The 15838-nt window shown below is 42.6% G+C and overlaps 2 protein-coding genes across 13 annotated transcripts in view; both read right to left on the bottom strand.

Moving 5' to 3' along the window:
- The window catches only part of LOC147030182 (dnaJ homolog subfamily B member 6-like), a 53136-nt gene extending 43475 nt beyond the window's left edge, over nucleotides 1-9661 (bottom strand). For 3 of the 4 annotated variants that reach the window (XM_085873978.1, XM_085873976.1, XM_085873979.1), the window contains exons 1-6: nucleotides 9402-9660; nucleotides 8325-8404; nucleotides 7492-7601; nucleotides 7197-7250; nucleotides 6653-6775; nucleotides 3044-3148 (exon numbers count right to left, since the gene is read on the bottom strand). In XM_085873978.1, coding sequence (XP_085730104.1) covers nucleotides 3044-3148; nucleotides 6653-6775; nucleotides 7197-7250; nucleotides 7492-7601; nucleotides 8325-8389 — 457 coding nt within the window. In that variant the 5' untranslated portion in view covers nucleotides 8390-8404; nucleotides 9402-9660. Of the gene's footprint in view, nucleotides 1-3043; nucleotides 3149-6652; nucleotides 6776-7196; nucleotides 7251-7491; nucleotides 7602-8324; nucleotides 8405-9401 lie in introns of all 4 variants that reach the window. The other variant, XM_085873977.1, reaches the window with a different exon arrangement.
- Nucleotides 9662-13146: 3485 nt separating this feature from the next.
- The window catches only part of OVCA2 (OVCA2 serine hydrolase domain containing), a 74420-nt gene continuing 71728 nt past the window's right edge, over nucleotides 13147-15838 (bottom strand). For 4 of the 9 annotated variants that reach the window (XR_015056252.1, XM_085873980.1, XM_085873982.1 and 1 more), the window contains one exon: nucleotides 13147-13293. Coding sequence is in view for 5 of the 9 variants with exons in the window: in XM_085873980.1 (XP_085730106.1) it covers nucleotides 13226-13293 (68 nt within the window). In the remaining 4 variants the exon portion in view is untranslated. The other 5 variants (XR_015056251.1, XR_015056249.1, XR_015056250.1 and 2 more) reach the window with 3 other exon arrangements.

Below are 15838 nucleotides of genomic sequence, written 5' to 3'. Positions count from 1 at the left end.
CATCTCCTTGAGATGCTGAACAACCTGCTGCAACCACAAGGAACGTGATCAGCCCATTAGCCTCCGCCACTCACGAGACTCCCTCGCTGAGAGAATCTGGTGATCAGGATCAGCATCAGGAAAACGAGCCACATGTCCATACAGCCACAGCTGATGCTCACAGGAAGACGATGCAGGGAAGAAATCTCATTTGAGTCTCTCTCAGCAAACGCCCGTTGGACGCAAAGACCAACGAGCGATAGCCAAGGATTCTCCGAAGAGACCTGGTACCAAAGAAATTAAGTCACCATCTTGGATCCCTGGTCAGAGTTCAAGTCTCACATCCGTAGAGCAAGACTGGAAGCACCAAGGACCTGAAGACTCGGACTTTCGTCCTCCCGCACAGATACCGGCAGCGCCACACCCCATGATCCAGTGAATCAATGACTCCCCAGGCCCGACTCAGATGTCTGTTGACCTCTGACTCACAGCCAGCAGACTTATGAATATCACTGCCAAGTTAAGTGATTCTCTCCGTGACATCAACATCCTCATCACAAACAGGTACAGACAGGATAGCAGCATCCAAGATGTCATTGAAAGCCTGGATATTAGTTTTGACCCTGGAAACCCATAATCCCAGTGGCTCCGACTCCCCATTCAGCACCTTGACAGCCCCCAAAAGGATATCCAGAGACTCTGCAAAGATGACTGCATCATCTGCAAAATCAAGGTCAGAGTTCTTGACATTCCCAAACGATGCACCGCAGCTTGATCTCTCCAACATCCTCCCCAGAATCCAGTCCATACAAGTGCTGAAAAGTGTGGGGCCAGTACACACCCAGGATAAACTCCAGTAACAACTGGGAATAATTCAGAGATGGTATCACCACATCTCACAGCACACTCAGTACCAGAGTATCGTTCAGACATCAGATTAATCAGTTTTGGTGGCACCCCACGAAGACCAATAATCCTCCAGAGGGCATCCCGATTCACCGAAATAACCGCTTTACAGAGCTCAACATACGCTGCAAGCCGCCCCTGCAGACACCCTCGTCTGCGTTCGGTGAGGACCCGAAGAGCGAGGATAGGGTCAATGGCTCACCTCTTTGGCGTAAAGCCCAACTGCTCTGGACGCTGGTGCTCAAGCAGATGGTGGCAAACCCTATCAATAATTATCCAAGCAAAGACCTTGCCTGGCACTGAGAGCAGCAACACCCCTCAATAGTTGTTGCAGTGTTGGCGATCACCCTTCCCTTTCCAGAGAGGACAACAAGACCCTCTTCCAGTGAGTGGGGATGATGCCTTTGTTCCAGGCAGAGCACAGAACAGCATGCAAAGACACGAGTACAGCATTTCCACCACCCTTGAAAAGTTCAGCATGGATGCCACAGATCCCAGGAGCTTTACCCATTTCAACTGTTTTACGGCAGCCTGCGTTTCCACATGCGAAGGTGGATCACAGTTGATTGGAGGGTCAGCAATAGGGATAGAAACACCCCTGACATCCAACTTAACAGCTGGTGTATCAACCTGGTACAGGCGCTCAAAAGAACTGGCCCAGCGGGCCTTCACTTCAGACTCCTCTGTCAAGACCAAACAATCCTCCGCTCTAACTGCAGTATACCGAGGGACAGGCTTGGATGAACGCAATGTGCAAATTCCCTTTTAAGCAGGATGAGAATCGCCTGACCAAAGGTGATGCTCGACCCCTTCACAGATACCTCGCACATGGGCCTCCTTGTCCACCTTACATGCACATAGTTTTACACATCAGCTTCCGGAACAGCTCAGCTCTGTCATTCAGCCTGGCCCTGCGACTCTGGTCGATGGTATCCAGAGTCCCTTTCGAGATAAAATTCTTCTTCACCCTCCAGTGAGTTCCAAGACATCCACCGGCAACATCAAGGAGGCTGGTCTTGAAGGCACTCCACAACTCTTCAGGATTCCCCAAAGCACTCAGCCCCCCCCCCTCCCAATGCCCACTCAGCCTATTTGCAAACTCCTCAGCAACCATCTCATACCAGAGCTTGCTAACATCCAGCCTCAGCTGGGATGGTACCATTCTCCTGGATTGCAGCTGCAACTTCAGATTTGCCACAGCAAGCCTGTGGTCAATATTGAGGAACAGCAACCCCGTTCTGGTCAAACTACCAAAATCAAGAATCACTGCTCACCTCCACTCTTTCATTTCTTTTTTCCCCCACCATTGAAACAAACTCCCACACTGTTTTCAATCCCACTCTTCCCTCCAGGTCCTCAAAATAGCTGTTCACCACCATCTCTTATCTTTCCCCATCCAAAACCATGATCTTTTCTTCCCCCGCTAATCTACCCCAAACCCACCTCCTTCAAATTCCCTGCTTTCCTTCCTGAAAGTCCCTGTCATGTCTATCTGGTTTTCCCTGTGGACCCGTCCCATCTCTCTCCCTTCCAGAAATCTCATGTCTCTGTTACAACTGTTTTTTTTTCCTTCCGTCCCCTGTCTCATACTCCCCTTGTTGTGCGTTTCTGTGTGTTAGCTCTCATGAGCCTCGACAGTCTGCAAAAAAAAAAGAAAGAAAAGTCAAGCCACAAAAATCCAAATGGACTCTTGGGCGTGCCACGTTCAAGGAAATTGTCAGGTATGACAGATGTGGAACAAAGTTCGAAAATAGCAATATTCAAAGTTTTTTTTTCTCCTTAACAGACATCCAAGCTCGATAAACCAAGAAAAAAAACAAAAAAAAACGCGGTCATCGTGGCCAGAATTTTGGAGGTGCTGCCGGCGGCAAAAGGAGGTAAGTGACAAACAAGGAAAAACAGCACCGACCCTGCTGGCAATTTAAGGATAGGGTCGGGAAACCAGAGAAAGATTTTAAAAATTTGCCAAGGGAAGAAAAAAAGAAAAGAAAAAAAAAAGGGGGAAATTAAACTCATTTGCAAAAATACAAAATGGTCATCATAATATACACAAAAAAAGAGATTCTTTCATTCTTGTTTAAATACGGAAGCACTCAAAATACAATCACACTGTGCAGTTATAGCAGATTGAAAACATCAAAAACTGAAGATGGCAAACCTCCAAAGTTTCCAAATGAGGCTGAAAACCCTGCAAATGGAGAGAAGGGGTAAAGGTGGCCTCCTGGACGCTGAGGATTATGGCTACCACGTCGATCAAAGTCGTCTGTGCACCATCAAAGAAAATGAGGGAAGGGTGGGGAGAGAAGTCAGAATGTCGATTTTCTTGGAAAAATGTTACCAACCAACAAATAAATAAATAAACAAATTCCTCAAGGACATTCACATGCAAGACCTCACATGTAGCACAGTTAGGGAAATTGAAAAGGAAATGAATGGCATGGCTATAAATGTATGTAGCACAGAGAAATTAAACATGGGCTGCTAAAATCCATAATGCACAAAAATCCAAAGTTTATTCATAACATTTATCAATCCCCTTTTAATGAATAAAAATAAATTAAAAGAACAAAGGGGATGATGTGTGAAATAATAATTTTTTTCCGTCAATAATTTTGTCATTTGCCAACGCCTCAAAGTCCAAGCAAACGAATTCAGTTGCCAATTTCCATATTTACACAAAATGTACATTTTTTCAAAGAACTTTGAAGTAATTGCTAAAACAATATATAAACAGCATATAAAACCATACATGACAATTATTCAGAGAAGACACTTAGGGTGTCCCCTCAAAAACAGGCCATGTGCTTCTGCCTCATCGCATTGGTTGGCAATCATGCTGAGAACTTTATATTCCACACAATGCTGAAGAATGAGAACTTTATATTCCAGCCCATAGGGTATAGCAATAATCAATTACGCTATAGATAAGACCTTCGCCGGTTGAATGTTTCTGATTTCAAAAAGTGATTAAACGATGGAGAATACCCCCATCTGCAAAAACATACCTACTGCTTACAATTCAAAACACCTCACTGCACTGGAAAATATGGGGACAGGAATACTGTCCTGTAAATGGAGGAGACTCGTATACCCTCCTCCACCTGGAGGCGGCACATGATACACATTTACATGAGAATTTGCGTTACCCACCTCCCCCCTCTCCCCACCCCCGGCACCATAACCAAAGTTGAGTGACTGGAACAGAATCGGTATTGATGGTTAGCGATCAAACCGTTTAATAAGAAAAAATAAAAATAAAGGAAAGACTGCCAACAACAATGATGGATTACATTACTTTGCTTGTAATTGGAAGTAAACTTCCTTGCCTTTAGTTGAGACGATCCATTTTGGGATGCTGTTTGTGAATGGGAGCTGACTCCCAGGCATACAGGAAGTGTACAAAAGAGAATAACAGGCTAAAGAATGCAGAAAGAAAAGAATAGCAGCAGAGCAAGATTTGGAAAGCTTGTAGCTGCTGCCACCTGGGTCAATCACAAATGCAGGGTCAAGGTTGGATAAAAGTGTCACTACTTTCTCAAGTGAGAAAAACAAAGTCAAGTTAGCATTGGGCACGAGCGGCTAAGATGGGGACAAAGTGGGATGGGCTGGGTATGTGGAATTTAGAAGCAAATTTTGGTTGATAAAAACCATGGAAACGGTCATCAACTTCAATGGTATATTCTGGCTATTAAGACAAGCAACTACATATTTGTCTCTTCAAAGAACTCTCAGAAGGAAGTGGTGCAAGCTCAGCATTGGATATGCGATTCTGCTTTCAGCCATCATCAAGACAAAAACCAGCTTAACGCTCAGAGTTGAGGATCAACCTACATAGCGTGTGACACGACCTAACATTCAGTCAGAATACAAGGAAGCAAAATTATTGAGGACTCCTTTGCATACTAATAAATCAGTGGCATTTTCATAAAAATTAATTGACCAATTAAATCAAAGTTGATTGAAATGAGGTTCCTCAGAACGACACGTTCAGAAGGGGTGTGTTCCATTATCGATCAACTTGTAGAGTGTTCTCCAAGTGGCTCGCTTGATTTTAAACACTTAAGCAAGCACCCCAATGAAATAGTTGATGAGGAATGGATGGCTTGGCAAGCGATAAGCTGATTGGTAATGGAACACACTCCTCATGAATGGATGGGGTAAAGGTCACAACAAAGCAGAGTCTCTGCCAAAGCTTTGGAAAGCAGTGCAGGAATGGGATGTTTGGAGACATCTGGTCATGAATGACACCAGAAATGAGTCACGACTAGACGGAACTGGATAACTCGTTATAATCCGATAGGTGTGTCGACCAGCGACTGTTAATCAATACACCACCCATGCGTAAATGTCAAATTTTCTCCAAATTTCCCTCTGGTGAGTATTAAACAATGCTATCAAACCTTAGGAATTGGTTTATGCATCAAATAAAGGAACAAGGGTTATGCATCAATATCACACTTGAAAACATGACCAGGAGAGATATGTTGGAAACAATCCATATGGAGTCCACTTAGAATGTGATGGCTAAGAAAAATCAGACAGGCAATGGGATTCATCATTCATGCCTAAAGACTCGTGCAAGCAGCTTTGTGAACAAAAGATCATTTCCGCTTACCTAGAGGCCCAGCAAGTCGAGCTGGAGCTAATCTATTCGTCTGAGGGAGCCGTGATAAGTAATAGAATGCCTTAATCACGTCGAGTTTCCTCAAAACTTTTTTTTTCAGATTCGTAGTAAATGTTTAAAAATGTAATTGTAAGTTGGACAGAATTGACTGAAACATTTGTGATTATAATAATTTTTACGTCTGGAAGGTGTTCCTCATGACAGCCATGAGGTTGCGATTACTTTTCCAATGAGTAAATGTATTGCGGTCAAAAAGACAAGACACCAAATTGCGTATTTTAGTGAGATAGACAGATGTTCTCCTGCCTGGCGGACATCTGATCATGGGAACGAGCTTGCAAGCTTTTGTACCTGGCTTATGTGTGCAAAAATACATCATTAAAAACTACCATGGGAGTAATTCACATAATCATGGTCATGATACATGAACATTGCACCCTGTCCAGAAGAAATGGGTTAAGAAAGGAAATCAGCATATCGGAATAGCAACTCAATTCTCTACAAATGCGGCATGTTTATCTGATGATGAAAATATGGAAAACTCTGGGTCATAAGAAAAATACGGACGAGTTTCACCCATGCACGTTGGACTTTTCCCCATGCTACTAACCAAGATGAGCAGAACATGGGGAAAAATAATAATAATAATAATAATAATAATAATAATAATAATAAAGAGAAATTTCATCAATTAATTATATTTTGTACCTTCTTAGCTTGGTACTGAGGTGGTTTACTGATTGGGAGGCGGGTGCGCTTTTGGTTATACGACTGGTGACCCGAGTGTTATGGCAGAAAGCCCTCAGACAGAAGGTTTAACGGGATCTATAGGGTGGTGGGACTAAGGGTTCTAATGAGGTCAAGTGTTTTCCGGGTCCAATGGTTATAAAGGGTCTTAAGGGTTTTATACTGGTATGGTGTCAAGTGTCCAGGAAAAAAGTGTGGATGAATTGGTATGTAAATAGATGTTGTTTACATGTGTTCATCATAATGGATGATAAACATTACAATAAGTATTTACCCCCATTGTGGTGCAACAAAAACAAGCAAAGCTGATGCAACAAGGTGGTAGAGATCGACAAGCAGAGCTTATTGAAAGGTTCTTACAAAATAATAAATAAATAAATCGCTAGCATTACTCACCAAAAAACTCTGCAAATGGGTCCCGACCCCCAAAGAACTCCTGGAATACATCTTCAGGGTTGCGAAACGTAAAGCCAAAGTGGGGTTCTGCACCACCAAAATGACTGCTCGACATTCCTCCACCTGCACAGCGTACATCAAGCAAGAGGACAACGTGATATTTATCAAGAACGACTTTGACAACAGCAAAACCAGACATCATTGAAATTGTGCAAACAAGGATAAAGCTTGCACATTTAAACAATAGGATCTTAATCCCATATTAAATAAACTACAAACTTTGGGGGGGGGGGGGGGAATGTTCAAGAATTTCAGTAAACCCCACAAGAACAAACTCAAATTTAGTTGAAATGGTTACTATTGAAAAGAAGCAATGTTTATTCAGAACAGCATTTGCATTCGTGCTTAGCATAATTCCCCAAACAGCATGAAAACAAACTCGATGTATTATCATGAGAGTGCGTCAAATGTAAACGCATCTCCAAGCTTGTGAGCCAGCTCACGAAGCACCCCAAAATTCCCCTTGGGAAAAACCACAACCAACCTCCATTCATTAATCCTTTGTGGCCAAGCCTGTCATAAATATTTCGCTTTTGCTCTGAAAAAAAACAAACAAACAAGAAATGTAAATGTTAGTGTAAAAGAAATAAAATAAAGAAAGAAAGCACACACCAGCAGTAGCAAACGAGTGATGTAATAAACCCGAATTAAGTTTTACCCCAGCAAATCATCTGCAGCATTTCGCAGGGCAATCAAATCCAAACAAAACATCTGCTTCAGGTTCAACGGAAATATAAAATGTAAAGTGTGATTAAAGTTGTTGTTTTATTTAAACGTACGGTCCGATAACACTTCGTATGCTTCTGCAACTTCCTTGAACTTCCTGTCTGCAATATCCTTGTTGTCCAGGTTTTTGTCCGGGTGCCACTTCAGGGCCATTTTGCGGTACCTGCAGCAGGTAGGAAGAGCCACTACTCAATGAGAGGGTCAAGAAATGTACTCACTTCGAAAATTCCATTACATCACCATCAGACTAGATGTATAGGCGTATACCTGACCGATATTACATCCACCGTTACTGGAATAAAATATCCACAACTCATGGGAGACGTCAGGTTGAGATAACCAGCTTGAAATCAAAAGGGCTAGCGTGCAAATCAAATGCAGAGAGGGCACCAGTGAGAGGGATGGAACCTCAGTTTCAACGGTTCCAGGTATGGAAAAATAATTTATTATGGATATGCATTGCACTCCGCATCTCCCCTGGCGTCACGAACAAAGGTTTCAAGGCCACAAGCCAAATAGTGGTGGGTTACGCAGGGGGTCCAGGCAGTTTGGAAAGGAAACAGTATTCAGAAATATTCTATACATCAGGGGACAGGGCATAGCTTCAGGAGGGCAGCACACATTGGGTAAGAGGGTTGGGCTGGAGAACCCTTCGAGTTCATTGTTGCTGTTGCTCAGGCTCTGAAATACGTCGTTTGATCAATGTGTTAACTCAGAATATACGAAACATTTACTGCAAGCCCCACCGACACAATCATGGTCAAAATAAAGCCATTCATAGAAGGTGCATTGTGTTTGCAGAGCAGACCAAAAGGCACACCGGTCAATAAATATGGGCAATCACGTCCAAATGAAACAAGTAAATTAAAAAGGGGACAGCACTTACGCCTTTTTAATATCCTCTGATGAAGCATGTCTGGGAACACCCAAAACCTGGTAGTAGTCAACCATGGTTGTTCAGTCACCCTGCATGAAAAAAGGGAATAACTGTTCCAATTCCATATTCACGAGTGTGAGATAAATGTGGAGAGGTGGGGGATCAACGTCAATGGAACACAAAGAATAAAAGGCAGGTAGAGGAAGAAAAAAAAAAAAAAACAACAACAAACATAACAAGTATAGACAGGTGAGACACTAAAGAGCCAAACGACGAACGTCATTATAACGAACTTTTTTTTTTTAATGTATTCCAGAGAGAAAGCAAATCCACATTAACGTTCCCATGACAACAGTATGAAGTTAAAAAAAAAAATTTCCCCAAAATGACGTCATCATCACGCCGCGAAGCAACGTCAATGAAGCAGAGTCCCCTGATGAGGAATTAGAGGATTAGTACAGGGCAGGATGCAATTGGGCCTACCAATAATGGCGCTATGGTTGCCAACATATGGTCGTCCTAATTCCACAATTCAACGTCATAATTCCGCATATGACGCTGCGGCATCGCCTGTAGACAGGTATCGGCGTTTTACGAGCTCGGATTACAAATCCACGACATGCTCAGAGATTCCTCAGCGGGTTTTACCGATACAAACCGTAAACTCTCCAAAGGAAACCGACGCAGGAGTCCTTCGAACAACAACACCAACAACAACAACAACAACAACACCAACACCAACACCAACACCAACACCAACAACAACAACACCACCACAACTAACATCAACAACACCAACAACAACAACAACAACAACAACAACAACAACAACAACAACAACAACAACAACAACAACAACAACAAAGGAATCAGGAATTTAAACAATCAAATCAACTCAACTCAACGTGCGTGTCAGAAAAAAAAAAAAACGGTCCGAGCCCGAGTTTATATCACAAAACACGAACCCTTCCAATGTCCCCCAAAATCATTCCCAACACAACCGCGGACCGGGCCAGCGATGCACAAGTCCTCCCGAGCAACACGACATCAACAAAACATGGACGAACAACAAGCAAGGCCTCTCACCGCGTCCCGGGCCCACGATCAAGCACAAGCGATGCTTTCGTTTTAATTAGCGGATTGCGTCGCAGGGAGAGCCAAGGAGGGCCGAAAAAGCCAAGAGAGATCCCACCGGGTTGTGGAGATGACTTGCACCTTCACGACGCCACGAACGGGACGTGAGAAAGAACACCGACAGGAAGTGCAGCGGACTGACTGCACCAAAGACTCGAGAACCCAGCAGCACGAGATATCGCGAGACTTCTTTTGGGGACGACGTCACTACCCTGCGCCGATCACCATGGAGATTAAAAAATAAAAAATACTTTTAAACGATATTTGTTACTTGCAGCTCTTTTCGAAATTATTTAATTACTAGTGCGTGCCCGTACGTGCGTGGCCGTACGTGGGGGGAAAAAAAAAACTAAAATCAACTTTACCTCCCTGTCTTTGCTGGCCATGACATTCGCTGCCATTGACCATTGCCTCTCCTACGCCACGGTAACTAAGGCGCCCTTTCCCCATCAGCCACACCTACGCAGCAACGTTTCCTGTCATTGGTTTGGTAAATAAATGGCCAAAACTTGGGAAACAGCTGAAACAGATGAAGAAGAACGATATCAAACCTTGAAAAGGCACATACTCAGGTCCCCAGCATCAATTGTGACGTCATAACAAATGAAGAATTGTGACGTCAATTGTGATGTAATGGCACCGTGTCCTGTCATTGGTTTTGGTAAATAAATGGCCATAACTTGGGAACCACTTGTCCGATTAATATAAAACCTTTAAAAGGCACATCCACGGGGCCCCAGCAATATACCTGGCAAGTTGCAATTAGATCGGACCGGGGTTGTCGAGAAACAGCGGACACAGACAGACAGACACACAGAGATTGCTGGAATTATAGATAGATAGTTTGACTGCCTTATGCAGCTTCATTGGTTATTTGCTCGTGATGAAAGTTCTGCTTCAACAATCGACACCAAATAAAGGTGCAGATGCCACCGGACGGTCGCTCTACTTTAGGGATCAACGAGAGCACTTGATCCTGGAGATTTTTCGTCAAATCCTCCTCAGATACCCAAACAACAATAGCTGCAGTGAAGGGATTTAAATTGCCTTTTTGTTCTTAAATCAGATAAACGACGTCATCTCAGGTGCCGCTGTAAACTTGCTCGATTCCCAAAAAGCTTGCTGCGAAAGTCTCTCAGGCATCCAAAGGTAACACAGTTCCAGTTTTAAGTTTTATTGCCACCAATATCACCAATTACCATTCATTTCACTCCCGCCCACTGGTGACGTGACCTTGCTCAAGCCGTTTTTTAGGAAGGTAATGTCATCAGCGATGACGTTTGATATTTAAACAACAACAACAACAACAACAAAAAACAAACCCAGGATTACATTTTGATTTCTCTCACAACTTTACGAGCAAAAGTGAATTAAGTACTTGCGAGAAACTGATCACAATATCGTAACAATATCGGTCCTGTATTGACATCCTCTATTTATTCGTTTACGACATAGCGCTATTCCCTTTTAAATAAAATGCCAATGGGTTCCAAAGAAAGAAGTGGCAAGAAAAGGAAAAATCAACAAAAGGCAACTGTTCATTAAACAAGAACGGAACAAACAATGAGAAGATAAATTTAGATAAAAGAAAAAGATAATAAACAAGATGAATTCAGAGAATAGACATAAACCATTGGGTGCTCACCTATTGGTGCCTGGATAAGACAACCCAGGAACCACTGGTAGGCATGGATGACCCACAAAATATATAGAAGAAAGTAAATACCTATGGAGTTTTTTTTTTAATGCCGTGAACAAACTTTGGTACATCACAGGTGATGAAGGTTGTGGTCAAGTTTCATCGAAATTGTGTGTGTAGTTTCAGAGAAGAAAGCAAATCCTTATTTTGGGGTGTCAACCCCCCTGCCCGCCATCGACCCCATTAACGAGTACAGCTTTCAATGTGGGCAATACACCTTCGTTAGGCATCAGATGTATTTTTATCTTGCCAAAACGAAGTTTTTGCAAGATATGTTAGTCAGCTTGTATGTTTTTTGTTTTTTTTTTTGTCTGTAATCACGTATCAAAAATTCTGCAGAGCACAGTTATCATTGGAAATTTTTGTAACTTCGCATATCAGAGGCCTATAAAGGTCCCCTTCAGTGCACAAAATTTTGAAGGTCAAGGTCAAAGGTCAAGGTCACTTTGTCGCAAATCAGGGGAGTCGGCGAAACCCTTATTTTTTGAGTAATTTTGATCGGATCGTCTTCAAACTTCATGGGAATATAGTTCATGGTCTGGCGCTCAGCTGATTAATTTTTGGTGGCGATTGGCCTTGACCTTCATGGTTAGCGCCGCATGTCAAACATATTTGACCCCAAGGTCAAATTTTCAAGTTTTAGGAACCATATTGTGTAGTACCTCAAATTGAACACCTCGGTGAGTGCTTTCTAGATATGTCAAGCTTGAGACATTATGACGTCATTTGGTGACGTTATGAGGCAAAAGCATATTTTTCATGGTTACTCTGTAGAACGATTCTCATCGGAATCTCTCGTAGGCAGATATTCCTCAAGGAGTCGCTCCTGGTGGATAGCAGCTCTGTTCACCTCAGTGTGACCTTAAAGAAGTCACACGTGGTCACCTTTTGGCAAGATACGGGTCACCCTGCGGGTGACATTGGTTTTTATTTTGCTGTTGTTGTATACCATGTCGAGGCTTGTGTAAGAGCTAATACATAGAAACATATAACAAGGTAGAAGACAAGAGGGGTGGGAGAGAGAAGCATAAAATAGCGGGGAACAAAGACAATAGATCTGTGGAAGGGAGAGGGATGGGATGGGGAGGGGGTTGAAAGAAATGATCCAGTCGATATGAAGCTTGTGGCCAAGTTTCATCAAAATCGTGTACTTAGTTCAAGCTAGAATGACTGAAGTGTTTATAGATCCTCACTGACTGACTGACTCACCGATGGACAATGCTTGATCATGTAAGCTCATCGGACTAAAGTACAGTCGAGCTAATAATAAATAGGTCACATGGTCTGGCAGCCATATTGGATTCAGTGAAAATGTTTAAAAAATTTTTTTTATCTTAAACGCTTCATCAATCGACGTGAAATTTTACAATTATGATCTCGTTGGAAACCTGGTGTTAGCCTAATGGTGAGGGTGGTGGCTTAAGATCTTGGTGTCTTGAGTTCAAGCCCGTCCCACCGTTTAATCCACACCAGATACCATTTTGCCAACACCAGGCTTGTATTAGAGGTAGCCATCACTAATTTCTAAAGGCCAGTGTTTATCTCCCACCCCCCCCTACTTTTATATTTCCAAGTCAAACTATCTCTTTCTGATATCCTGACCTATGCTGGTTGTTTAGCAGCAGAGAAACAAGCAGAACAGCCTCATTGTCATCAATATCATCAATTTAATGCACAGAATGGTAGCCCCAGAAAGGTAGTGGCTGCAAACAGGGTGATGAAGTTTAAATGGAATGTAGAGAGGTACCTGAATGCATTGGAGATATCGGAGTATGGTGATATTGGCTTGTGTACATGATAGGAAGTTTGTGTGTGGATGGGTTATGATACTGGGGTTGGTGCAGCACAGGCATGATGGACCGGATGGCCTCCTCCTGTGCCAAAGTTCCTTCTGTATCCTTGTGCAGTATTGAAAGTACAGAATTGATAAAATAAAAGACAGTGTTGAGAGATGTTGCATTACTTGGCAAGCAAATAAGCACAACGGGCTCGTTTAAAAACCTTTCAGTGAGGCTTGGTCTTTATTCATTACATCTCAGGTTATTTGTAACATAAGGTTATGCAAGTTGCACTGATATCATCGAAAGCGCTCAAGAAAATCGAGGTAGATCTTCTTCTGAGGTGGTGAAGCAGGAACGAAGTGACCTGCCAGAACACACACACACACACACACACACACACACACACACACACACACACACACACACACACACACACACACACACACACACACACACACACACACACACACACACACACACACACACACACAGTTTTTCCCCAACCTTTTGTGTTGCTATTAGAAAGAGTTAAGAATGGCACATTCATCATTTTGCACTTTGAGTGAATCAAGCTGTCACATTTAGAAACTAGAACGACACTCGGCAGAGCACATACCTCTGCCAGGCTGAACAGTTTACATTTTGTATCCCACTGATAAGACAGATCTGGATCCGGACCTGAACCAAAATCGAATCAGCTTGCTCTCGTCACCGACCCAACTCATCCACCAAGTTTTGTCAGAACACGTTCACAACTTTTTGAAATATCGTGCTATATATTGCCTTTGCCCAGATCTCTCAATTGTGAAGAATCACTTATAAAAGTATAGTATCTGGATCCGGATCCTCACCAAAATATAACCAATTCCTACTTGTCACACACCCAACCTGTACACAAAGTCTCGTCCGAATCAGTCGGTAACTTTTTGAGATATCATGCTCACAAAGAGACAAACAAACAAGCAGTCATAGACTGGTACTTACGAAATCGTCAACTTGACCTCTGACCTTGTCGAATAAAAGCTGTCTCTAGAGAAGGTAGCGACGCAAACCAGAAGTTTCTACGATGATTCTGTACCAAACCATCAAAAATCGTAACGTTGACCGAAGCAAAAAACTCCATTTCTCCACGCAATTATTTAATATTATTTTATCAGTCACAAAACCGTAATATTCAGCCATCCACCAACAATCTTTACATAATCCGACGGCTTAGTGAGTCAGGCATGCGACGATAACCTTTATTGGGATAAAAAACGACTTTTAAACACCATCTTTATCGAAAACACCATCAGCGCGCACACGGAAAACCTTTACGTGATCAATGACGCCTCTGCTCGAGTGTGCTGCACCACGTGACGAGCTGTGACGCGGCGAGTAAAATATTTTTATACAATCTTAAAACGTCTCCAAAACATCCGATTTTTACCAGAATTTCGACAACTGAGTTTTACGCGTCCTAAGCGATCGCAAAAACCGAAGACAAAATTAAAATCGAAGTTAAAACAAACTCGTAACGTCGACCAAAGCAAAAATACTCCATTTCTCCACATGAATTTACGGAATTATGTTTGACCTCACTGTGACCTTGACCTTTGACCGATTTTGACCAAAATCTAATCAGCGCTAGCCATCACCCTCCTGAATCACGTGGTGTAATTTGACATTGGTAGCTTCTTCCGTTCTCGAGTTATCGTGCCTACAAACAAACACACAAACAAACAGAGGACGGAAGTCATCAATATACTTATGAAATCTTTAGATTTCGTAAGTAACAAACAGGAAAGATGTCATGCATACATAGAAAGATACTTGAAAAATCAAAATCGACAATATGCTTCCAAGTTTTGTTTGGTGAACCAATTCAGTGATGCAATATGCAAATTCTGTTCCACCGAGTAGAATACCCAGCCTCTGAGTGGATGGAGATTGCACATTACTTACTGATAAAAGTATTGTCTGGTAATGAAAGACGACGATCAATGTTTGTTTCTTGTGCCTCTAAAGGGGTCTCATGGGTCGACAGGTTTAAGGTGTCTTAGGGGTGTAAATGTCTTCAGGGTCTTAGTGATGCAAAGGGTCTATAGGGCTCGATAAGGATCTTTAGGGGTCTAAAGATCTAAAGGGTATTTTCCAATAGGAGCTACGGTCTAAAGGGTCTAACTGGATGTAATGGTTCTTAAATGGTCTAAAAGGATCTAAAGGACTAAAGAGTATGTTCCTGCAGTAGTTCCATGTCTAATGGGTCGTATGGGTCGTATGGGTCGAAGGAGTCTAAATGAGTTTGAAGGGGATCCAAAAGGTCTAATGATCAAGGAGTCGAAGCAGGTTAAAGTGTGTAAAGGTCTTCAGGAACCTAAGGGGTCTATCAGGTCTTAAAATGTCTAAAAGGGTCTAAAGTGGTATAAAGTGGTGTAAAGGGTCAAAGCGAACTAAAGGATGAAAACCTCTAAAGGGTCAAAGGAGATATATAAGGTTCAAAGGGTCTAAAAAGTCTAAGGGTTAAAAAGGTCTCAATGTATAAAAGGTACGTTGCAATAGTCCGTAATTAATAGACGTAGTCATGGTCCAAGAATATGTAATTAATAGACGTACTGCTGTCCAACTCATGTTCAAACAGGACATAATTAATACACATACAGTGGTGAGAAAAAGTTTGTGAACCCTTTTTTTGTCTGCAATGTCGACGCTTGTATGAGAGCTAACACACAATGCACAGCAAGGTGGGTCAGGAGACAAAGAGGGGCAGGAGAGGGAAGGACACAACAGTGGGGAAAGATACATTGGGAAATCTGTGGAACTGAGAGGGATGGGGATGGGGCGGGGAACACGGGGAATACAAGATGGACATAACAGGGACCTTCAGGAAGGAAAGCAGGGAATTAGAAGGAGGTGGGTTTGGGGTGGAT

Source organism: Eptatretus burgeri, chromosome 3 (genome assembly GCF_056783735.1).
Source record: "Eptatretus burgeri isolate ZD-2024b chromosome 3, Ebu_testis_v1, whole genome shotgun sequence".
In the NCBI taxonomy this organism is placed as follows: domain Eukaryota; kingdom Metazoa; phylum Chordata; class Myxini; order Myxiniformes; family Myxinidae; genus Eptatretus; species Eptatretus burgeri.
The sequence above is the reverse complement of the archived record's forward strand: the minus strand, read 5'-3'. Positions and strand labels throughout refer to the sequence as shown.